The following is a 25,697-nucleotide window of genomic DNA, read 5'->3' on the forward strand; positions in this document are numbered from 1 at the left end:
TCTCTATCCTATAGGTTTCCTATCCTATGAAAACATAGCAGCTACACTTGAATATAGTGCAGCTATTTATTATGTGTATCGATGTGATAGAGGATGCTACTCACTTGAAGTATAATTGTTGCAATTCTCAGGTCTAACATCCCTCCCCAAAGGTTTTCCACCACCAGAAGAGCTTAACAGCTAATTCCCACAAATGTTCAGGTAGAGAAACTGCCTTCAGTCAATCACCTTCTCTTACAAGGAAAATATGGACTTTGTAATGTATCGAGAAGTTAATGAATTCAGGTACCGAATCTGTGATCATGGAATGTGCTTAGAGTAGACCTCCTTGGCTTCTATCCAGTATCTGTAGGGGAAAAAAATTATTTTGTTTATCTCTTGCTGATCTAAATTATCATATTGGATGGATATGAGGATGTGAGGAGAGAGGACACTTCCCCGGTAACAGTATTTCAAAATGCTTGTGGCTTGGACAGTTTAAACTAAAACTTCCATCTAGCAGCTCCTTGATAAGCAATTGAGCTCTAGAAGCATGGGTGTGGAAATGCTATAAACTCATTTACTTGATTTGATCATTAATCTATCAACTGGGACTGGGTGTTTCTTAAATACAAGAATATTACTGGGGTGATTAAGCAATATTACAGCAGAATTTTAAAGGAAAGTAAAAATTGGACTCTTCAAAGCAACCTGGGCGAGGCACTACCATGGTATTCTTTTCAAGTCTTTCTCATCTCTTTAACTATCAATACCTCTATGAAAGCCAAACAGTTCGTACTGTCAGCCTGGATTTTGGGAAAATTTTTCCACAGACTTTCTGTGTCACCTGAAGCAACTCAGTCTCTCAAAGTTTCAGATTCTCATCTATTAACTGGAAATTATAGCAACGTACTTCCTCGTAAGAGTGTTGTGAAGGTCACCCATTACAGACTGTATAGTGTTCAGAAACCATGGTCACAGTACACATAAATGCCTATGACACAACAATCATAAGGCAATGTGTATAAATTGTGTCACAAAATGAAGCTTCTGGAAAGTCAGTACTGCTGTGCAAGAAAGAACTCACAGTGGTGGTACACTATACACCAAGTTCAGAGTACAAAAAGAACAAAGGAAAGAAAAGCCACTCTCAAAGGTGATTTAATGCACTGAAGGTTAACTGTTTTTTTTCACTTATGACTCTTAAAAAGTTCCTAACTGTACTTAAAAAAAAAAAAAAACAACAAAAAAACAAGTTCAAATTGTATGACCACAAACACATGCAGACTGAGAACAGGTCCTTTTCTAGTACTGTGCTCCATCAGGCACTTCACAACTCCATCTTTCAGATACAGGTTTTACGCACCTGTTTAAATGAAAACTACCACAAAGAGTATCAGGGGAGGAGAGCAAAGGGTTCTTCAGGAACATCCCATCATCAACCAGCATGTAGGAGACAGGTGCAGACAAAATTATATTAGTAAGGGCTTCCTTCCTCTGTCAAGTGCGTTCAGTGGTTGAGGGAGTCCTTGATCCACTGTCTCTGCTCCCCTCTCCACAACAGAAAAGCGGTATGCATGCTAGAAAGGGCTATGTGATTATTTGGGTTGGTTTTGTTTGTTTGGCCCCATGTAATGATTGGTTCAAACTAAAAAAAGTTTTGCTTCCACTGAGTATTTACTGGGAGAAAAGGAGATTGTGCCCATGTGTCTATCTCATTCTGTAGCCTGCAGATTCACAGGCTTATATAGTAAAAACATGGCTACGAGTTTCAGTCCCTGATAGAATCATAGAATCATAGAATGGTTAGGGCTGGAAGGGACCTTCAAAGGTCATCTAGTCCAACCCCCCTGCAAGGAACAGGGATATCTCCAACTAGATCAGGTTGCTCAGGGCCTCGTCCAACCTGGCCTTGAACGTCTCCAGGGATGGAGCATCCACCACCTCTCTGGGCAACCTGTTCCAGTGTTCTACAACTCTCATGGTAAAAAATTTTTTCCTAATATCCAACCTGAATCTACCTCCCTCTATTTTAAAACCATTACCCCTTGTCCTATCACAACTGGCCCTCCTGAACAGCCTCTCCCCATCTTTCCTGTAGGCCCCCTTGAGGTACTGGAAGATCGCTATAAGGTCACCCCGGAGCCTCCTCTTCTCCAGGCTGAACAGCCCCAACTCTTTCAGCCTGTCCTCATAGGAAAGGTGCTCCAGCCCTCTTATCATCTTCGTGGCCCTCCTCTGGACCCTCTCCAACTGGTCCATGTCCTTCTTATGTTGGGGACTCCAGAACTGGACGCAATACTCCAAGTGAGGTCTCACGAGGGCAGAGTAGAGGGGGAGAATCACCTCCCTCGACCTGCTGGCCACGCTCCTCTTGATGCAGCCCAGGACGCGGTTGGCCTTCTGGGCCGCAAGAGCACATTGCCGGCTCATATTGAGCTTCTCGTCCACCAGTACTGCCAAGTCCTTCTCCTCAGGGCTGCTCTCGATCCATTCACCACCCAGTCTGTATTTGTGCCTGGGATTGCCACGACCCAGATGTAGGACCTTGCATTTGGCCTGGTTGAACTTCATGAGGTTGACACGGGCCCACCTCTCCAGCCTGTCGAGGTCCCTCTGGATGGCATCCCTCCCTTCCAGCGTGTCGATCCAATCAATGTTTATGTACAAACAGTCTGTAGCAGTGTCAACATGAGAGATTTTGATCAACTCACATTCCTGGCTAAAAAAACACTCTTGGAATCTCATTAATGTAGGTTTAAATCCTCTTAAGTAGAAGACACAAATCTCCCAAATCCCAGCTGAATATCTCAAACATCAGCCTGAAGGGTGAATAGTATGTCTTCTATGATGCTTTTGTGAAGACTGTATAAATTTTTCCCATTTGAAACTACTCATTATTGGCTTCAGATTGGTTTTGCGGGAGAAAAACGGGAGGGGGGAAGATAAAATTGCTATCTATTCCTACGTTAAGGTGCAGTTCCTATATTCCTTTGAGAGGAAGGACTGCAGATATTATAAGACCATCTTCAGCCCGCATAAATGTGCGTGTATGTACGTTTGTTTCTTGTGCATGTTCTCATCTGTGCCTTGGCATCACAATTCTTCCCACAAGATTTTAAGATTATTTTTCAATTACAGCCTTAGCAGTAGATAGCAGTAACTGGGGAATAAAGAATTCAAGTCCTCGTCTCTATAGCTTGTATGTTTTGACATCTGCATAAGTGAATTAATTTTCAGAAGCATTGATCCTCCACAGCTCTAATTGCCTTCAGCACCTTAAAAAAATTAGTATCCACAATGCATTAAAAACCTGTTGGCAAAAATATTGATTTTGCCTCACATTAAACTTCCAGACTATCAGAAAATACAGGTTAAGTGTATGGCAGATAATTTAGGAAGTCTAAAGGCTTTTCAACTGAAGATTTTATCTAAGGAATAAAATAATGAATATAAACACATGAATTTTCAGAAGAATTAGCGACTCTAATAGTTGGGGGCTTTTTGTGCGTGAAGCAATCAGAGTTGCATAAATATAATCTACTGGAGGGAAGACACTACACTAATGGCATTTAAAATCCCACGATTAGTTTAAACAATTGTTATGTATCAATTGAATAAGTCCCATTAACAAAATAGGAGGGTAAAGGAAAACTTCAGATTTTCCATCTGTAGAATGGAATCATGATATTAACAATTGGCTGCTATGCTGTGAGTAGTGACCAATAAACTGAATTTAAACATTAGAAGACAGTGTGCCACCAGAGGATAATAGTTCATAATAACAACCATTGCAAATTTTTATACCCCTCTTAAATAAAACAACTGTCAATACACTTTTCATAGATTCATAGATTTCTAGGTTGGAAAAGACCTTAGAGATCATCCAGTCCAACCATCCCTAATCCCCATTAAACCATATCCTCAAGTAGATCATCCACCCTTTTCTTAAACACATCCAGGGATGGGGACTCAACCACCTCCCTGGGCAGCCGATTCCAGTGGCTGACAACCCTTTCAGAGAAGAAATTCTTTCTAACATCCAACCTGAACCTCCCCTGACTAAGCTTATACCCATTTCCTCTTGTTCTATCACCCATCACTAACGTAAAGAGCCCTTTCCCTACCTTCCCACCATCTTTTCTCAAGTATTTGTAGGCTGTAATCAGGTCTCCCCTCAGCCTCCTCTTCTCCAGGCTAAACAGCCCCAACTCCCTCAGCCGCTCCTCATAAGTTTTATTTTCCAGCCCCTTGACCAGTTTAGTCGCCCTTCTTTGGACTCGCTCCAGGAGCTCAATATCTCTCTTAAAGCGAGGGGCCCAAAACTGGACACAATATTCCAGGTGCGGCCTCACCAGTGCCGAGTACAGGGGCAGGATCACTTCCCTGTTCCTGCTGGTCACACTATTCTTGATACACGCCAGTATCCCATTGGCCTTTTTGGCCACCTGGGCACACTGCTGGCTCATATCAAGCCGGTAGTCAACCAAGACCCCCAGGTCCTTCTCCGCCAGGCAGCTCTCCAGCCACTCTTCCCCGAGCCTATAGCGATGCTTGGGGTTTTTATACCCCAAGTGAAGGACTCTGCACTTGGCCTTATTAAAGCTCATGCCATTGGCCTCAGCCCAACGATCCAGTCTGTTCAAATCCCTCTGAAGGGCCTCCCTACCCTCGAGCAGATCGACACAGCCTCCCAGCTTGGTGTCGTCCGCAAATTTACTGAGGGTACATTCAATCCCCTCATCCAGGTCGTTGATAAAGATGTTAAACAGAACTGGACCCAGCACTGAGCCCTGGGGAACCCCACTGGTGACCGGCCTCCAGCCGGATTTAGCCCCATTTACCACCACTCTTTGGGCCCGGCCATCCAGCCAGTTTTTAACCCAAAGGAGGGTGTGCCTATCCAGGCCAGCAGTTATCAGTTTCTCAACCAGAACACTATGAGAAACTGTATCAAAGGCTTCACTGAGGTCCAGGAAAACTACATCCACAGCCCTTCCCTCGTCAACCAGGCGGGTCACCCTGTCATAGAAGGTGATCAGGTTTGATTGGCAAGGCCTGCCTTTCATAAACCCATGTTGACTGGGCAAATCACTGTGGTATGGCTGATAAATAACAGGTTACATCCACTTACCTGTGTCGCTGCTCTTGCCTTCTGGTGGTAAAACCAGATGACAGCATTTAAGAATCACTTTAGGCCTAACAGACCCTTTTCATTTAATGCCACGTCTTAGGTTTAGACTTGCCAAAAGTAATCTGCTAGTCTTCCCAGACTTTGGAAAGTGGGGATTACCTATATAATATCTCCCTCTCTATTGCCTTCAGGTAGTATCTCTTGTTTTGTTTCAAATCAAACTAATGCGTATATGTGACTGAGGTGGAGCTCTCATTCTTCACAATATCTACTAAGTTTTATGTCCTCTCACATAGAAGAGGAAGCTTTTGCCTATCAGCTCCTAATTTCACTGAACCAGCATACGGTCCTGGAGGAACTAACACCAACCTTTTGTTGAACCCTATTAACTCACTTTGCCACTTCACTTACTGTGTCTGCCCCAAAGCATTTGGAACTCACACTACATTATAACTTCTACTTGTTAGCCATGCCATCTAAACGGCATTAGCGAAATGGCTGGAAAACCAAAAGTTACAAAAGCATGAGTCTGTAAATATTTTATTTCTATCACGTTAAAAAGTAACTTTTAATGAAATATTCAAAATCTTAATAAAAGGTTAATATAATTCATCTTTTCTAACTTGTTTCCTCTATTTTATTTTCCATGCTTCAGATGTACAACACTGGTTGCATATATAAGTAAACATAACATACCAAAATCCACAAGCTTGACTCCTCCTTCAGTGGTCAAAAGTATATTATTTCCCTTAATATCACGGTGGATAGTTTTGTTTTCATGCAAATGCTGAAGTCCCTGGAAGGCGAGATGTAAACATCAACTTTTTACTAACAGCTCTGTTCTCTGTATTACATTTGCAGAAACAAAAAGGTAGCAGAAAAGTATGAAAAAACTTAAAACAGATTTTTTTTAAAAAAATCAAAACCATAGAGATGTTATTCTTACTGGAAAAACACTTGATACACCATTAGTTGATATTTTTCAATTGCTCCACTTTGTGTTAAATAGAAATTTGAAGATAAAAACAGACAAAATCATTAAAAATACACATTATATATTACATCTTTAGAGTATAAACTCAAAGAAAATTGCAAAGGCCTAAATTCCACTGCAGAAAGTCAAATTCTGGTTAAAAGAAAACGAAAAATAAAAACACTTAATCCTGATTCACAAAAAAATATATTAATGTAGTAGTGTTTGAATTCGCTAGATCTGTTTATCATTTTGCTATAAAAATATTTTAGATCCAGACATAAGTTGAACAGTATTTTGGGTGTACTTCTGCTATTTCTGAAAAGAAAAGTGATTTTGATGCAGAACAGTATTTACTAAACAAAGGAATCAATGGTCAGAAATCAATTTTCATTCCCTTCATAATGAAACAAACAGATTAATTGTTTCTTTACCCTGCTTGTTCAAAAAGAACCGTCTGAATTACACATTACCTTGATTTCATTAAACACTGCTCTAACATAACATAGGGAGCCGTGTTAGCGGGGACATGATCTTCGTTCATTTAAAGAAAAAAGTATGAGCTGAATATTGACTGTCTTTTCACTGAGAGCTTATCTTACCATCAGAGCTTCGTGTAAAATGTAAGCAATTATAAGTTCATTCATCCTTTCACCTCTCTTCAGAAATCCTTTCACAAGATCAGTCACAGATCCACCGTTGCACAGCTGCAAAACATCAGGGGAATATAAAAAGGAATTAAGAAGTGTTGGAGTGTCCACGTGGTTTTAGTTTTCAGTAGTTTTCATATCTGTAGCCAAATGAGCTCCTATTAAACTGGCAAAACACAAATTTGTCTTTGTCTACCATTTATACAAACACACAGCGCTTTTGCCAATTTTTTTTCCACTACTTTATGCATTTAATTCTTCTTGCCTAACACAAATACAGCAGTCTATCTCTTTGTTTTTCTATACACATGATTGCTTTTCACTGAAACAGACGTAGCTTATAATGCAATAAATTTGCTGTGAAACATGTTCTGTGGGGCACGTGAATTGCTTCTTATAGTCATCATGCGCAACTCACCAGCAATGCAGATTATTACAGCATCAATTCTCACGTACAAAAGCTACATACAACATAAAATGGATTTAAGGCATCAGAAGACAGGCAGCAGAGAAATTCCCCCAACAAGAAAACCTTCCAAGGGGAAAGCTGCCCTCTTTGCCAAGCAGCACTCAATTCTTAGTGTAGAAGGATATTATACACAAGGGATGGGCACCACGGGAGATGACGAAAGCACTGTGGAAAGAAAGGTCTCATCTCCCACTGAAACATGATGGGCCACAGGTGTAAGACTAATTATAGCCCTTGTAGCATCAACCCTGTCAGCTTCTTGTTCAAGATGCAGAGCAGCAATTTACTCTGGACAATCCTTTCTCCTGCCTAAGGTCCAGTTAGACTCCCGCAAACCCTGTCCTGTCGATTATACACAGGAAGCAGAGGTTTGGCATTGCTCTCTAAAAAGATTAGTGAGCATGCATTACCAGCAGATCAGTTTAGACCTGCAATATTCATATGTTCATTTTTATCACTTACAATTTTTCTGCAGGAAGAAGCAATGAGGTAACTTTCATGACTAAGTCTGTAGCAGCTACGTACCCACAAAGATGAAATCGGTACTTAAGCCCTTAAACTAGTCACAATGCACCTAACAATACTCATTGATTGAAGAGCCATTGCCCTTGTAAAGGAGCAGCTGCTTCCAGTAAAACAGTGAAACAAATTGGAAGTTTTATACTGCATCATCCAGTAGCTTTTCATATGAAAATAACCACCCACATAAGACATTTTACCAATGTAGCACAAAACAGTAATTCCTTTTGACTACAGATTTTGAAGTCTATTCAAACTGAGGGCATAGTTTATCAATAAAATCTTTCAACTGCAGAATTCCAGGCATCAGATACTTTTGTAAACTATTTTTTTAATCTGTTCTTCTACACCTCTGCATTTTTTCTGTGCTGCAATTACAAAAAGACTTGCATCTTACAGTATAAAACATTTTACATCCCTTTGTATCTAAACATAAGAATAATTTTCTGACTACCTTTGGAACCCCTGGGTTGCATTGAACATGAACACCTACACAAATACTATTCAATATATGTCTTGTTGCAAGATGTGTCCCGCATCAGGTCAATGAAGACTCTGGTCTGATAGATGCTGAGCCCTACAGCAACAATCTTGGAACTCAAGATTGAATCCATACTTCAGTGGGACAATATGTATGCTCAGAGAGGGAAGAATTCATATGCTTAAATGATGAGACTAAGCACCTTCCTGGATCAGGGTCAGATTCCCAAGCAAGATTTAATTCACTGTCTTTAGCCATGCTGGTCTGCCTTCTCGATTGACTTTTTCTAGTTACTTTTTTTTTTCACACTGACATTATCCTTCCATGGTCACGATTGTTTTAATTTTGCCACATCACTGACATGTTTAGTCAAACTGAATGGATTATGACAATTCTGGTTAATTTAACGCACTTGCATTTCAGGGCACTAAAACTGTTTGACAAGTGCCAAACCAATTGTGAAATAAATTACGCATATGATATTCTTCAAACTATTTTTCTTTATTATCTAGTATTAAAATTTCACTACTTATAGATGGATCTTCTTCTGTTTTCGTTACAGAGCTAGATATCTGTTAGCCTTTCTGTTCAAGGTAAAGAAAACTAACCCAGAAAGGAATACATTCTTTTGGTAGATGAGAAAAGGAAGAAACAATACCTCAGAAATCACCACCTTCAATATCTAGGCAGTAAAGCCAAGACTGAATTTATCTGCCCAGGTCAGCAATGTTAATTTTTACTTTCTTAAGCATGTTGTTTTAACTAATTTTTCTACTTCTCTTATAAGATATAAGTCTCTACTATGAGACAAATATTTGTATTATAAGATAAAGCTTATCTAAAGTAACATGTAAAGTAAGATACTAAAACTATGATTATTTTAGACTAAACTGTAACTGAGCTTGGGTATGTAAAACGTCAGCTGAGCAGGTCTTGAAGTAAAAAGCAGAAGTCACCCACACCACCATGGAAATCCTCCACTGACTCCCCAGGCAGGGCAGCTGCTTAGTCAGAGTTCAGCTGAGGATCTCATAGACACAGGTTCTTGCATGCACAGGGCAACTTTCCTTTTTCTACTTCTGTCTCAAAGACCTGTACTTTTACCTATATCAGATAATTTGTACTTCCCTGAGCACTATAACAGGAGGAAGAGGAGAAAAAAGGCTAGGTATTAGAATGCAAGCAGCTATAAGGGGGAAAAGGGATTATTAGAATACAAACTACAATTGGAAAAGGAGATTATGGTAGACACTCTATGTGTGTGCTCTGAGCTGCGTGAGGCAGGGAGGGGGGAAACGATGACAACAACAACGACACAGGTTAGTATTAATCTTGTTCTATTTTTCTACAGGCCAAACAAGTCCTCATGGGTAAAATGTTGCATCTCGTCTCACTTCCTATTTCTACTGTTTCTTTTTTGCAGGTGAACCTGTCACATGTCCTTATAACCATGCACATAACTAAGGTTCGAATAGTGACTCTCCTGACTCAGGCTATCAAATTGCATGTGTGTTCAATGCAAGCTTATCATAAACACATCAAAAAGTCACTCTCATAACAAGTCAGACTCGATTCTTCTCTCTCAAAGAAGCTGCTACAGAAAACTACAATACACCTGCCCGATGCTCTGGTGGACCATGCTTGCTTGGGAATGTGAGTAGACAGGGAGATAAACTATCCTTGGGGATACTGACCAAAATCTAGTCCATGACATAAAAACTTAAAGGGGGAAAAAAAAACCTAAACCATTAAAAAAAAAAAAAATCACATTTCCTTAGCTCATACAGTCATAGAATCACAGAATGGTTTGAGTTGGAAGGGATCTCAAAGACCATCTAGTTCCAACCCCTCTCCCATGGGCAAGGAAACCTTCCACTACACCAGGTTGCCCAAAGCCTCATCCAACCTGGCCTTGAACACTTCCAGGGATGGGGCATCTACAACTTCTCTGGGCAACCTGTTCCAGTGCCTCACCACCCTTTGAGTGAAAAATTTCTTCCTTAGATCTAATCTAAATCTGCCCTCTTGTCCCTCGACAAGAGACTATAAACAATTATATAAACATTATTTAGCAGTTCTGCCAGACTGGAAGTTTCCTGGGGTGTTGTTAGATATTGCAGTTTATAATTATTATCTCTGCTGCTTTTTAGTAGCATGCTGTCCACAGTAAAACCTGTTTAACCTCCTACCAAAGTTACTGTGGTTTAGTTAAGCTAATTGTAAAGCTTAGATGATAAGAAATCTTGACGGCAACAGAGATAATTTTTTAAAAAGATCTTTCTAGTTTCCAGTGAAGCATTTAGAGAAAAGAGGTGCTGGTAGCTATTATTTCATTGCAAGCATTGTGAAATCACACGGCCAAATAGTTAATTAGTCTGTGCCATGACTCCACATCATTCAGTGAAATCTCCTCAGAATGCCTTGATGAAGGGCATTATAAGCAGGAAATAAAACATACATGGCAAACTTGGAATATGGACATGTAGTAGAAGCTACGCGTCTATCTGAGTTGTGCCACAGGGCTGCTTCCTATCTAAAGGTCAAAGTAACTCACCAAACGCAAACGTCCTTCAACCTGTCATGAGACACGGGCTCGTCTGGGAGGAGAGAGTAATAATTCTATTTCTCTCTCCCACGCTTTCAAAAACACACATATACACACACTCTCTCTCGGATACACAGACACATTTCTTGTGATTAGTATCAGTTTTATAATACCTATTTTAAGCAATCAGTAATTCCAGGAGGAAAACTGGGTACAGGAGAAGTGGTGGGGGCACCTCTTAGCTGTGGTTTGGCAGCACAGGTAGTAGAAGATGCAAACTGAATAGACTTTCTCAGTTTGGTTCTCAGATACGACATACTTCAGTATGTGACATGCACACAAAACCAAAGCTCTTCAGTCTGAACTGTTTCTACGAAATCTCCAAAGGATTGTATTTTACCAAGGAAGGATAGAAATCCTCTTTTAAGCTTTGAATAAACTTAATTTAAAGAAAGAGGCTCTTGTAAATGTCCAGCTTATGAGATATGGTAAGGGAAGATATTAATGATCCTCCCACAAGGATGTTATTTAGAAACGTCATCTTGATAACATCGTACCTGAGCAATTTTCATCAATTTAATGTTAGTCACTTCTTCTATTGTTCCCTTGCGATTTACAGGTTTTTCTTTACCAGCAGTATTTTCAGTGCTGGCACTGATAGAATACCAATATTACTTCCAACACAAGCAACTAAAAGGGGGATAAACTGAACCCTTTGGGCTAGCTAAAAGGGGGTGGAGAAGGCAAAGACAGATGCTTCCCAGAGGCACACAGCAAAGGATGAGAGGCAACAAACCCCAACTGCAAGATAGTAGATTCCTACTGGACATAAAGGAAAAATCTTCCCACCATGTACTGGAACAGATTACCCAGCAAGTCTCAATTATCTCCATCCTTGGAGCTATTCAAAACGTGAATGGAAAAAATCCTGTGAAAACCTGTAACATTGAAGTTAACTATCTTTGAGCAGAGGGCTGGACCAAATAACCTCCACAGGTCCCTTCCAAGCTATAATTTCCAATGATTCATAATATTTGGATTTTAAAATATTCAGTCCTTGGTTTGAATATTTAGACAGTAGAAGTAGGAGGGAAGGACTAAGGAAATCTTGCATATTCAGACCAAGCAAAGGATAATTTCATAGAAGACTTGATCCATATGAAAGCCTGCCTGAAAGGGCTGCAGCTCTGATGGCCATACATAGCTGTAACAGAAGAGGTGCTTATGATTCTTCTACAGCGGTAGAGAAGGTCGCCTCCCTCATGATTTTCTGGCACTCAAAAGGCAAAGACTCATACTGGGTTGACATACAGTCCTCCACTCACCCATCTGCCACAACTCTGTGCAACTATAATTGAGCTATTAGTATGCAAAGCTATCTTCAGCAAAAGTTATAAAATAGCACAATCCTAACACATGAAATGTCAGGTAAAATTGCCATCACATCACAGTCACGCAGGTGTTCTTTGTAGGTCTTACTCACACTTCATCTGACCCAGTTGATAAACTTCTCTGTTCAGCTCTTCTAGATTCTGATGCCCACTGAATAAGAGTATCAGCTTTGCTTTTAAGACAACTATCAGTTGCACTTTTATTAGGGCTATTACAGCCTTTAATCATCCAACCGCTCCTGATTCATGCATCCGTACTAAGCTGTCAGGTAACGTTTGCTTGCATCCTGCAGTTGTGAAGGTGCTTTCATCTTATTTCAGCAGCTTGGATGCGAACAGCGGCACAACTGCAATTACCACCTTCCCTGTCTTTACAGGCTGCACAGACATAAACGACTGGGCAGCACATCCCATATGCACAACTTACGGCACGCACAAATGATAGTTATGGAAAAGTCGCATTGTCCAACCTTGCTTTAATGTTATCACACACAAGAACGCTAAAAGCATCTCAGGCACTAATCTCTATTTTTTTCTGTTCTTAGAATAGATCAGTAATCTGACCTGTTCCACTGAGCATGCGGTACAGCAGTGCTGCCAGCCTCTGAGCTGACTGTACCTTCCTTCTAGTACTGGCTGTTGTAAGAACAAAGAATTCTGATTTGTTGCTGTTTTGTTGTCACAAAACTACAGAAACCCAAGAGATAAAAGAGACTTCAAGAAACAATTTAGTCCACTGCATTTGCACTGTGTAGAGATTTGGTACTTTCAGGTGGTCCTTGATAGATATTTGTTTAACCTGCTCCTAAACATTTCCCACCGAGAGAGATTCCAATCTTTCTAAGTAGCCCGTTTCTGTGTTTCACTATCCCCATAAAGCATCCTTCCTACTAGCCAACCTGCATCTTCTTTGCTTCCAGTAAAACTGCTTAAATTTTGCCCTTCCCTCCAGTAGTCTTTGAAAATAAATGATCATTATTCTCTATTTAACATCATCTCTGTCAGACTACTGTTATGATGTCATTTTTCTCTTTTCTAAGCTGTACAAAGTTAGCTGCTGTAACCTTTTGAAATCATCCATGTCTTCTAAATTTAGACTGCCTGCAATTTGCCACTGATGTTTGTGATACGTTTTGCCCCAAACTGCATACAGAATTCCTTTGGAAGTCTTATCTTAGCTGGGAAAATCTGAACATAACAGCATAATTTCCACTTTGCAGAAAATCCCTTCCTGCAGTCCCATTGTCCAGTCAGGTATATCCTACTTCTTCCTACAGACAACAGGACTTGGCATGTGTCTACTGATTTTCCTGTGATTCAGAAAAGTCCCTCCAGTGTTCAAAACTGTGAGTCTGATGCCATTCTCCAATGTGCCTGAAATTAAACTAGGTGTCCACTCCAGAATTTTTATGTGGACTTTGTTTCATCACTTAAGCAACTAATGAAGAGAAACTGACCAGAAGCAGATGCCCCCTTGAGGTTCTCCCAGCCCAAAAGTGAACTACTGATAACTATTCTTTGAGTCTAGTTTTATGAAAATGAGATTATCTGCTTCATTGTTTATGTGAAGTTTCTGTATTTCTACATTTTCCTCAGAAGACTATCACCATACCATATCCCTATAAAAGACACAACCACGTTGCTTTCCCCTTACTACACCAGTTATTCCATTAAAAGAAGAGATTTTATTAACATGATTTGTTCTGGACCAATCCAAGTTGACCACTGTTATCATGTTACTTGGTTCTGGGTTTCTACACTAGTTTCTATTAATATTTTCTAGAATCATTGTGGGTATCAAACCTAAACAGACTGGTCTGTATTTCCCTAGGTCGTTATTTTTCCTCACTTTGTAAAGACATATATTAAACATTCTTGTATCTCATTTCTTTCTCTTCTTAGTAATGTAATCTTGTCTTTACCACCCCACACTAGCCTTTCTGAGCTTATCCTTAAATGCCTGCACCTTAGCTGAGCATTTTTGTTTCTCCTATTTGAAGGCATTCTCAAACATTAAAAGAAGCAAACTGTGAGGCATTCTGACTCGTATCTTATTGTGATTTTATCTTTTCTCTGCACCAGCTAATTTCCAATTGTGTCTTTAAAGTCTTTTAATATTGCCAGGTATCCTGTTTTCCTTCAGTTTTTCACTATTTTTCCTAAGCACAGCTACCTACCAGTTCCCCAAGCTGGGTCAAACATACTCTCCTAAAGCTCATCATCCTTACCCTGCTGTTCCATCTCTTCTTTCCTCAGGAACATGAACACGATTATTTTGGAGCCTCTTTCACTCAAATTTCCTTCCATCTTCTATTTTTCAAAACAGATCTTTTCTTTTAGAACAAAACCGACCTGATACAGCTGTTTCCAGAGTCACTTTCTTTGCCTTCTGTCTCCAAGACAGAACTTGATGGACTGTCTCACAATCCTGACTGTCACATAGCGTCAGCTGTGACCAGATTAATTCCTACCCTCTGCCTGCGGTGTGAGATGTCTTCACAACTATTACCGCCAAAGAGCACATTCCACTGACAGCACCTAATGCCGACCACAAATACTGGAAGGTCCTTGTGAAGACACACAGGAAACTACATCAGTCTCTTCAGTGGGCCAAGGGGTTCAATACGCAGCTCCCGTCTGTACTGCATAGTTTTAATTTCACCTCTAATGGAAGATGTGCACTGTACCTCCTACTTTTCCAAAAAACAGTACAAGATAACTCATAACCAGAAGAAATCATAGCAATGCTCTATGCTTTTAGATAAAGTTGATTGCTCTCAATTTAGCGTGAATGAAACGTATCAATGAAACAGACATCTTTCCTGAGTTATTTAGCTTCAGTGATCACAAGCCATGTGGTATTTACAGTTTTGCTCTCTTATATTATCTAGCACCTCCAGGGCTGTGTTAGTCACAGCCTCACGGGTGTTTGTTGCTTCTGATTTCTTCACTTTCAGTTTGGCTTTTAACTTATTTTCTTTGTCAGGCACATATACTGACAAGACAGCCAGCCAGCAGAAAAGTTTGCCTATTCCATGTTATGCAATACTGGCCTTCATAGCCTCTTATCTTTCTCAGCCTGGACATAGACATTTGGCCTCAGACCATGGTCAAAATGGAAAAGGCTGCATCTATGCCACTATTGTGTTTTCCTATACACAAAAGCTTGTAGTTTTAAAAATGCAGCATTTCACAGTACCACTTTTCAGCTGACAAAACACCAAAAAGGGAAGCTTCTTATTTTAAGTGATGGCTCCTCAGGGCTCATTTGTACTTTTGGACTGCATCAAGTCATCCAAACATAACATTATGACCCTTGCTGTATACAAGAATCCTGTTTTCCATCACATTTTCAGTATTACAAAATACGCTCTACTCTTGAAAGCTCTTCTTTCAAACTCAGCAAAATTGAAGCCACCATGCTTTACATACATAAGAAAAAAAAGAAGTAATCCCCTCAAAGGAGGATTTTATCTGTTCTAAAACATTTGTATTAGCATTTTGTCTCTAACAGAATGAAAAAAGGCAAGTAGGGGACAGTGCTGTACAAGGCACTGTAGAGGCCGACAGGCACAGGCCAGCTGAATTCCACTGCTAGCTCTTCACGATGCCCGCTTCCTATTGCATGATCCCATAATTCACATCCTTTCTTCATGTTATAATACATTTACAGCCCCATGAAGTCACTAATGAAGAAATTAATTTGTCACCCGTCTATATCTCCTCTTTCAAAATAGTATACAGCTGAAGTAGTATCAAGCTATGATTTGGGACAGTGCAGTGTAAAGCAACTGAGATCGAAATCACCTGATAATATATTTACAATAGAAATTCTGAAGGAGCTTTAACTAGAGCTTCATGGCCTGGCAACAGTGTAACAGAGCTGTAGGGTTTTTTTAAATCAAATAAATGGAAGAGTCATTTTACAAAACCAGAGTTAACCTAACTATGAAACTGGAAGACACTGGTCAGTAAAGAACCCAGGACTTTGAGCAAATGCAAGAGGCGGCTTACCAAAACTGAACATAAGACCCAACATAAGAAGGACATGGACCAGTTGGAGAGGGTCCAGAGGAGGGCCACGAAGATGATAAGAGGGCTGGAGCACCTTTCCTATGAGGACAGGCTGAAAGAGTTGGGGCTCTTCAGCCTGGAGAAGAGGAGGCTCCGGGGTGACCTTATAGCGGTCTTCCAGTACCTCAAGGGGGCCTACAAGAAAGATGGGGAGAGGCTGTTCAGGAGGGCCTGTTGTGATAGGACAAGGGGTAATGGTTTTAAAATAGAGGGAGGTAGATTCAGGTTGGATATTAGGAAAAAATTTTTTACCATGAGAGTTGTAGAACACTGGAACAGGTTGCCCAGAGAGGTGGTGGATGCTCCATCCCTGGAGACGTTCAAGGCCAGGTTGGACGAGGCCCTGAGCAACCTGATCTAGTTGGAGATATCCCTGTTCCTTGCAGGGGGGTTGGACTAGATGACCTTTGAAGGTCCCTTCCGGCCCTAACCATTCTACGATTCTATGATTCTATGATTTAGATACAGAAAGCTTAGTGCAATTCATCATTTTACTATACACAAGGAGTAGTGGTAAAAAAAAAAAAACCAAACACCTTCAGAGTGCAAAACTATGTACTTGGCTAAAGAAAAAAAAGCAGGGCCTAAGTTTGAGATTAACGATGTCAACAGAAGTATTTCTAATGACTGCTACAAACTTAGCTGAGGCTCTGGAAAACATACAAAATGTCATAAGCAAATAGGGAGGCCTGCAGTAACGGCAAGCACTTCACAGCTTCTATTGCCTGCTCAGAACCATGTTGCTTTTGTTCACTCTTCACCAACTGGGAAACATTTCAAAGCATCTTCTCCTTTTGTACCATCATTTCTATACCATTCAGGGTTCAGATAGTAGTCTAAGTATTATCATGTCCACACTACACATAATTCATCTTATGCCTGTGTTCTTAGATGAAGACGATAATTTAGTGTAATTTATGGTAATTTAAATGCAATAGAAATTTTCCCCATTGAATTTGAAAGCACGGCTGGGGAAGCACAGATACAAACAATGGGGCTTATCTAAAGGCTCCTTTTACAAAAGGAGTGAAGCAGAAACAGGCTCAGCCAAAAGGCAATTCCTCTCCTCTCTGGAGTGAGTATGCAGCACAGGTCAGCTTAAGTGCTCTAGGAGTTGCCTGCTTCTCTGGTGACTACAAAAGGAGCTATGGCGACTCAGTAACTGTCATGAGACACTAAAGCAGCAAGAACTTCCCAAAGGACATACCAAGACATTCTTACAGCGAATTTTGTAAGAACCAAAGGGATGCTAAACTCAAAGACTCTTTTTAAAAATTATTTTTTCTTCTTTATTGGAATTTATTGGAATCATTTTATGGAATGATTAATTCAGAGAGACTAGATCAGACAGAACTGAAATTAAAGTGCTCTGTAAACCAATCTCTCACTGCTCACTGTGCTCACGCAAGGCAGTTCTTTCCCTCCAGAAACCCTGCTTTCAGCAAAGTCAGCAGCTTTCCAACTGCAACAAATGCTGACATCCTTTCTGAAGCCCAGGAAACTTTTCTTTTTGCCACCACTGACACCTGGCTGTCTGCTTTCTGCACGTCCTGGCTCCTTGTTCCTTGCTATAGTATTCTTCTCCCATAGTTTGCAGCCTCCAGCTCTCTCTGCCTCAGCACAGAAGCATTCCTACAATGACTGATGCCATTCTCCACTAAAGCTAAAGGAGGTTTGGTAATCTGGGATTTACTCAAAAGCTATGCAAATGTGGGGTTGGGGTTTGGTCTGTTTATTTAAAAACAATCTCACATCTTTAGTAAAGATGCGATCAAAAATAAAATGCACAGAAAGCAAAGTGATGTTAAATATTAGAATTTGGAAAGTATAGCATTCACATGCTATTTAATTGCATAATGGAATGGTAAAACTCAGGGTTTTTTTCTGGCCTTTTGCTTTACTCCACGGTGGCAAAAATTGTTAGAGATTACTGAGAACCGGCTTTTCGTATATGCAGTATTCTCCAGCAAGGTGGGCCATAACGTATGGTCACCAGCTGTTTCAAAGACATGGACTGTGCAAACCACAATGCAACATGAAATACTCATTACACAGAGAAATGATGAGTATTTACTAAAACTTCGAAGCATCAAATGATAGTTGTAGCCATACATCTTTGATCTTGAGCAAATAAGATATAATTCCAGAGTGAAAAACTGCTATAATTGGGAAGCAGAGGGATACATTAGAAATGGAGAAATCAAGGCTGTTTGAGACGTGTAATGGATCAAAATATTCAGTGTTGGTCTGAGTGGAGCAATTATAACCAAAGACATTACTGAAAAATGACCTATGTTGAGAGATATGAAAAAGCAATCTTCAATTGTTCAATTTTTCTTCTATATATGTCATTTGGAAATTCCTGATAATATTTAAAGAAATTACAACTCCCTTCACAATCCCCAAAAAAATCAAATGGACTAGTTATTTTCCACTATGCTAATTTCCTGAAAGACTATTGTTTTATAGTAAATTTCACATATTAAAAAAGTGAATATCTGCTTTCATATTATAACTCTTATTACATATTCCATTATACAGAGCAACTTCCATTCATAGCTTTTTTTAAACTCCACAAACTTGCCTTTATTCCCTTAGATGGAAATGCATCTGCGTATAGTAACTCCTGTATCTAACAAAACCATACTGCAAACATGCCAAAGGAAAATCCAAAATAAATTAATTCATCTGTACATACCACAAGGTCCTCAATTTCATGTAAAAGAGAAGTTAGTGATATAGCCATGTCTCTAGTTTATCTCAGGTAGGCTTGTTTCTTTGAAACCCAAAATGGGACTGTTGGATCCTGCTTCTAGGCGTCTCCACAGATTCCTGGCAGACTCACTTCAGCCAGTGCTTGTAACCCAGAGAGGCCTCACAGAAAAACACGTGGCAGTGAATTCAGATTTTCCCACTCTTACCAAAACTATCACAGCAATAAGAACAACTCCAGTTTCCATACTCCTACCCATTCCTTACAATTTTATTATTTTTTAAGATAAAAACTTCATTTGAATGGAGTTCAACAACTGAAGTCTCAACAGCTTCATTGACATGAAATTGGCTGCTGAACTTAAGATACACCAGTCTAAGTCACTCCCACCATGCAACATCTCAAAAGGAGATTCCATGATCAGCATTCCCCCAGGCTCTGAGCCTTCCTGCAGGCTGCAGATTTTTTCAGCCAAATGTCTTTCCACATCAAGAACAAGCATTAGCTGCTTTGCAACACTGACAGCTGCTGCTTTCTCCCTCTTCCACACCCCAAGAGGTGCTATGAAGAGTGACACCACCCCTAGCTGAGAAAAAAAAGAGATCAAACTAATGGAGAGAAAAATGCTTTACTGATGGCCATCAGGACTCTTACATGGCACTGGAAAGCTCAGCAAGAGACAAGGACAGAACCACCTGCCTTGCTCTGAGCTTTTCTTTTCCGTGCCCAGCCTGCTTTGGCACAACCAGCACTCTGAAGCGGTAGTCTACGCCTAGATGCAGAAAAGAAGCAGAGTCTTGTGAAGAGTCCCATTGTGTTGCCCATGTGGGGATGACAGCACGTTCTCACTGCAAGAACCAAACTCGTCCCCTGCCCTATATGTGTTACAGGACTTCTTGTCCTTTTAGACCGGAATATGGGAATGAGGTAAAGGCATTGCATCTCTGGTCAAGGAAGATTCTCTAGATAATTACATTTTTTTTTAAATATCCATCTATTTACCTAGCACATAGAACTTATCAGTTCCTCTACAGAGCTCATAAAATCAAAATTAATAAGTCAGAAGTAGATATATTGTCACCTACTGCAAAATTTGAGATCATTGTAAAAGTTGAAGAATCTCTCTCAGTTGTTTGTGGAGGGTTTTATTTGGGGGAGGTGTTAGGGTTTTTTTTCCTTACAGTTTCTTGTCTCTTCAGGTTTTATATCACCCAGTCTCCCAGCTCTCAAACAGCTGAAGTCTCACTCACGTTAAGGCACACAACAGCAGCAGAAATGTTTGGATGAAGTATCTCTGCCTTTGTGTGTGTGGAGGTAGGAAAGGGATCTGAATTTTGTAATACATTGTAATGGTTATCCTGATCCTAGAAGTTCACGTTATGCTTCCGGCTATTTTAGCCTCAATTTTTAAAAAATACCAATACCTAGATCTTACTTTGGACATTGATTGTTCTTCTTTTGTAGCAAACCACACTGCAACCTACAATTACAGTTAGTAACTCAACTCCCCAGCCGAAAAAAACATCTCCCTTCCTCAATGCAACTGAACCTGCTGAGACTGATCCTTCTTTAGATGCATAACTGTACTTCACAGATAGGACAGTATATAACAGAGTAGAGGATTTATTCTTATTTAAAAAAAAAAAAGAAAAAAAAAAGGATGCACTTCAGTGAATTACACCATCTATTAGAATTACACACTATGTTGAAAAAGCAACATGATCAGAAACTCTTCCATATATGGTAGATCAGTGAAGGATTCAAAACTATCAGCCACACAAGATTTGGGCATTAATTATACTCATTTTTCTCTGGCACATATGTAAATTGTGCTGTCACTGTTCATTTATGAATCTGTGAGGAAAATTGTATTTCATGAATTCTAGGGCGCTCTTGTTGCATTTGCAAACATCTGGGAAGCATCTGATTTGCTAAGCTTCTCTCTCCAAACACCAGATACAACAGTGAAACAGCACAGCAGACTCGCTCTAGACCAGATGCAGCGGTGCAGATGTATCATTCAGCATTCTTCATTTTACCCAGGAGTTACTGCAAGACCTTCTTCTCTTGGCCTTAGTGAGCTCTTGCCCCTATCCAGCCACCTCTGACCATGCCGCTCTTCCCTTGAACCCTCACGCTGGCTGCCCCTTCTCAATCACATCAGCTATATGAATCACATCCAGCTGCTTTTACTGCCAGGACTCGTAGCAGTCCTAATACCTTTCCTTAGGCAGCAACAGATCTACTACCCTTGATCAACTCACAGTGCTGGCATCCATCACTGGCTAACTGTAGGCACGTTTTGCTTTCTGCTTTGAAGGAGCAGCCAAAACAAACAGAAATCCACACCACTATCCTCCTTAATAACTCTCCTATGCTGCAATGCTGACAAATGCTTACAGCTGCTTGAGATCACAACTGACTTCTGTTATCCCCTTGGTTCTCCATTTCCAAATCCATTTGTTCTATTTGCCTTAAAGCTTTGATGTAAACTCCCTGCTATGAAGGCTCACTTTTACGATTGGAAAGGAGTGAGTATTTGATACTCTACACATTGTGCTGGGCTCTCCATCTCCAGGCAAACTCAAGAATGGTAATTCTTCTGAAGAATCTGCACAAAACCAGAAAGGACTTTTATCAGAGGATCTCAGCTTGTTGTATACTCGGTATATGCAAGTGACTCACCAGACAATTGCAACTGCCTTATACTTGGTAAGTGAGTAGGAACTACACTGGTTTGCTACCCCATGCTTATCACACAGTAACAGCCTTTGTGAGATAGGTTCTCTCACAGTTCTTATTGTTACAAGCATTTTGGCCAGATGTGCAAGCTTTCCCATGCCAGGCAAGCTGCTAGAAGTAATCTAGTAGCAATGGGCTGCCATTACCCTGGTACAGCAGGTTGGCAACTTGGTGTACTGGCACTTTATCCCTTTCTTCCATATGGGGCTACAGTGTCCTCACTCAGATTAAATGGAGTCCACACCGTGGGTTTGTAGTTTGTCTATGCTTGTGGAAAGAGGACCAAGTGAACTGAAGCACTACGATTTTCTGTGTTCTAGTTTAATTTCAAACTCCTGAGAGCTTCTATTTACTGGGTTTAATGGTTTTGTTCTTTCTAAAAAAAGCAACACAAATACAAGCATCCCAAGGATTTAAAAAGATAATTTAGATATTTGTCGATTTAAAATTTTTCCTCTTGATGTTAAGTAACAAATTTTAATAACTTCAGGCAAATATTAAATTTGCAAACATAGCTGCCAACTGGATCACAATAATCCTTCACGATAATCTTTCTATAATTCTTTTGAGTTACCCGTGTCTGGTTAACAGGTTCAATTAACATGAAGAAACATTCAGAAGACTGAAAGTATACAGCTTGCCTGCAACTATGTAGAATGATGCAAGCTACTATGATAGCCATAGTATGGCTATCATAGAATGATACCCATGATATCATAGAATGATACCCACTACTGGTGTTTCATGTGGGTGCCAGTGATACAGCTGTCAGCAGCCTGAAAAACATCAAAAGGGACTTCAGGGCCCTGGGTGCAGCAGTCAAGGACTCTGGGGCACAGATAGTGTTCTCATCAGTGCTTCCAGTCGAGAGGCAGGGACCTGCAAGGGCCAAACATATCTGGCAGGTTAACTCATGGCTCAGGGACTGGTGCTACAGCCAGGGCTTTGGGTATTTTGACCATGGGGTAAATTTTGAGAAGCCTGGGTTGCTAGAGGCAGATGGCGTGCACCTAACCGAGAAAGGGAAGAAGGTGCTTGGACAAAGGCTTGCCAGACTTGTGCATAGAGCTTTAAACTAGTATTGCTGGGGGAGGGGGAGCACAGTTCAGCCCACCGCTGTCAGCATGGCGCCAGTGCCAGCACCGAGGGTCCAGAGGCTGAGGAAGGATCACAGGTATGTTCAAATGAACTTATGCTGCCACCCAAGAGAACCCCTGTCGCTCCAGCCAGCGAGTCGGCTTTGTCGGGAGCCCAGCTAAAGTGTATGTACACCAACGCACGCAGCATGGGAAATAAACAGGATGAGCTGGAGATGCGTGCACATGAGCAGGGCTACGACCTTATTGGCATCACGGAGACGTGGTGGGACGACTCCTATGACTGGAGTGTCAACATGGAGGGGTATAAGCTTTTTAGAAAGGACAGGAAGGGGAGACGAGGAGGGGGTGTCGCTCTCTACGTCAGCAACCGGCTGGAGTGCGTGGAGCTTCGCCTGGGGTCGGAGGACGAGCTGACAGAGAGCTTATGGGTCAAGATTAGAGGACGGGGACGGATAAGGGATGTTACGGTAGGGGTCTGTTACAGGCCACCTGGCCAGGAGGACAGAGCAGATGAGGTGCTTTATAGCCAGATAGGAGCAGCCTCGTGGTCACAAGCCCTGGTCCTCATGGGGGACTTCAACCACCCTGACATCTGTTGGAGAGACAATACGGCAGGGCACAGGCAGTCCAGGAGGTTCCTGGAATGCGTGGATGACAACTTCCTCCTGCAGGTGATAGAGGAGCCGACAAGGAGGGGTGCCATGCTTGACCTTGTGCTCACCAACAGGGAGGGACTGGTGGGCGATGTGAAAGTTAAGGACAGCCTTGGCTGCAGTGACCATGACACGGTGGAGTTCAAGATCCATGGGGCAGCAAGGAAACCATTCAGCAAGCTCTGTGCCCTAGACTTCAAGAAGGCGGACTTCGGCCTCTTCAAGGACTTGATGGGCAAAGTGCCGTGGGAGGCGGCCCTGGAGGGACGAGGGGCCCAGGAAAGTTGGTCCACATTCAAGGAGCACCTCCTCCAAGCTCAGCAGAGGTGCATCCCGACGAAGAACAAGTCAGGCAAAAAGACCAGGAGGCCTGCGTGGATGAGCAAGGAGCTCCTGGACCAACTGAAAATGAAGAGGTTAGCCTACAGAGGGTGGAAGCGGAGACAGATAGCCTGGGAGGAATACAGAGAAGCTGTACGAGTGACCAGGGATCAAGTGAGGAAGGCTAAAGCCCTGAAGGAATTGAATTTGGCAAGGGATATAAAAAGCAATAAGAAATGCTTCTATAGGTATGTAGGGGACAAAAGGAAGTCCAAGGAGAATGTAGGCCCCCTCCGGAAGGATACTGGTGCTCTGGTCACGCAGGACATAGAGAAGGCTGAGGTACTCAATGAATTTTTTGCCTCAGTCTTCACTGATAAAGCCTCTTGTCTTACCACCCAAGCTGTGGAAAGAACTAGCAGGGACTGTGAGGATGAACCACCGCCCACTGTACTTGAAGAGCAGGTTCGGGAACATCTGAGGAACTTGAAGGTGCACAAGTCCATGGGACCTGATGAGATCCATCCGCGGGTCCTGAAGGAACTGGCGGATGAAGTTGCCAAGCCACTGGCCATTGTATTTGAGAAGTCGTGGCGGTCTGGCGAGGTCCCCGATGACTGCAAGTGAGGTAACATAACCCCCATTTTTAAAAAGGGGAACAAGGAGGACCCGGGCAACTACAGGCTGGTCAGCCTCACCTCTGTGCCTGGCAAGGTCATGGAGCAGATTCTCCTGGGAACCATGCTAAGGCACATGGAGAGCAAGGAGGTGGTGGGTGACAGCCAACATGGCTTCACCAAAGGCAGATCGTGCCTGACCAACTTGGTGGCCTTTTACGATGGGGTGACAGCATCGGTGGACAAGGGTCGACCAACGGATGTCATCTACCTGGACTTGTGCAAAGCTTTTGATACTGTCCCGCACGACATTCTTCTCTCTAAACTAGAGAGGCATGGGTTTGATGGATGGACCACTCGGTGGATAAGGAATTGGCTCAATGGCCGCACTCAGAGAGTAGTGGTCAACGGCTCGATGTCCAAGTGGAGACCGGTCACGAGTGGCGTCCCTCAGGGGTCCGTGTTGGGCCCGGCCCTCTTCAACATCTTTGTCGGTGACGTAGACAGTGGCATGGAGTGCACCCTCAGCAAGTTTGCCGATGACACCAAGCTGTGTGGTGCCGTCAACACGCTGGAAGGGAGGGATGCCATCCAGAGGGACCTCGACAGGCTGGAGAGGTGGGCCCGTACCAACCTCATGAAGTTTAACCAGGCCAAGTGCAAGGTCCTACATCTGGGTCGTGGCAATCCCAGGCACAAATACAGACTGGGCGGAGAATGGATCGTGAGCAGCCCTGAGGAGAAGGACTTGGGAGTACTGGTGGACGAGAAGCTCAATATGAGCCGGCAATGTGCTCTTGCGGCCCAGAAGGCCAACCGCGTCCTGGGCTGCATCAAGAGGAGCGTGGCCAGCAGGTCGAGGGAGGTGATTCTCCCCCTCTACTCTGCCCTCGTGAGACCTCACCTGGAGTATTGCGTCCAGTTCTGGAGTCCCCAACATAAGAAGGACATGGACCAGTTGGAGAGGGTCCAGATGAGGGCCACGAAGATGATAAGAGGGCTGGAGCACCTTTCCTATGAGCACAGGCTGAAAGAGTTGGGGCTGTTCAGCCTGGAGAAGAGGAGGCTCCGGGGTGACCTTATAGCGGTCTTCCAGTACCTCAAGGGGGCCTACAAGAAAGATGGGGAGAGGCTGTTCAGGAGGGCCTGTTGTGATAGGACAAGGGGTAATGGTTTTAAAATAGAGGGAGGTAGATTCAGGTTGGATATTAGGAAAAAATTTTTTACCATGAGAGTTGTAGAACACTGGAACAGGTTGCCCAGAGAGGTGGTGGATGCTCCATCCCTGGAGACGTTCAAGGCCCGGTTGGACGAGGCCCTGAGCAACCTGATCTAG

The 25,697-nt window shown here is 42.0% G+C and overlaps 1 protein-coding gene across 3 annotated transcripts in view; it reads right to left on the reverse strand.

Annotated features, from left to right (window-relative positions):
- Positions 1-25,697, reverse strand: part of MYO3A (myosin IIIA) — a 121,696-nt gene that overhangs the window by 85,894 nt on the left and 10,105 nt on the right. For all 3 annotated transcript variants that reach the window (XM_086614536.1, XM_086614535.1, XM_086614534.1), the window contains exons 3-4: positions 6,689-6,793; positions 5,810-5,909 (exon numbers count right to left, since the gene is read on the reverse strand). In XM_086614536.1, the coding sequence (XP_086470662.1) occupies positions 5,810-5,909; positions 6,689-6,793 (205 nt within the window). The remainder of the gene's footprint in view (positions 1-5,809; positions 5,910-6,688; positions 6,794-25,697) is intronic.

Source organism: Tauraco erythrolophus, chromosome 7, assembly GCF_009769465.1.
Source record: "Tauraco erythrolophus isolate bTauEry1 chromosome 7, bTauEry1.pri, whole genome shotgun sequence".
In the NCBI taxonomy this organism is placed as follows: domain Eukaryota; kingdom Metazoa; phylum Chordata; class Aves; order Musophagiformes; family Musophagidae; genus Tauraco; species Tauraco erythrolophus.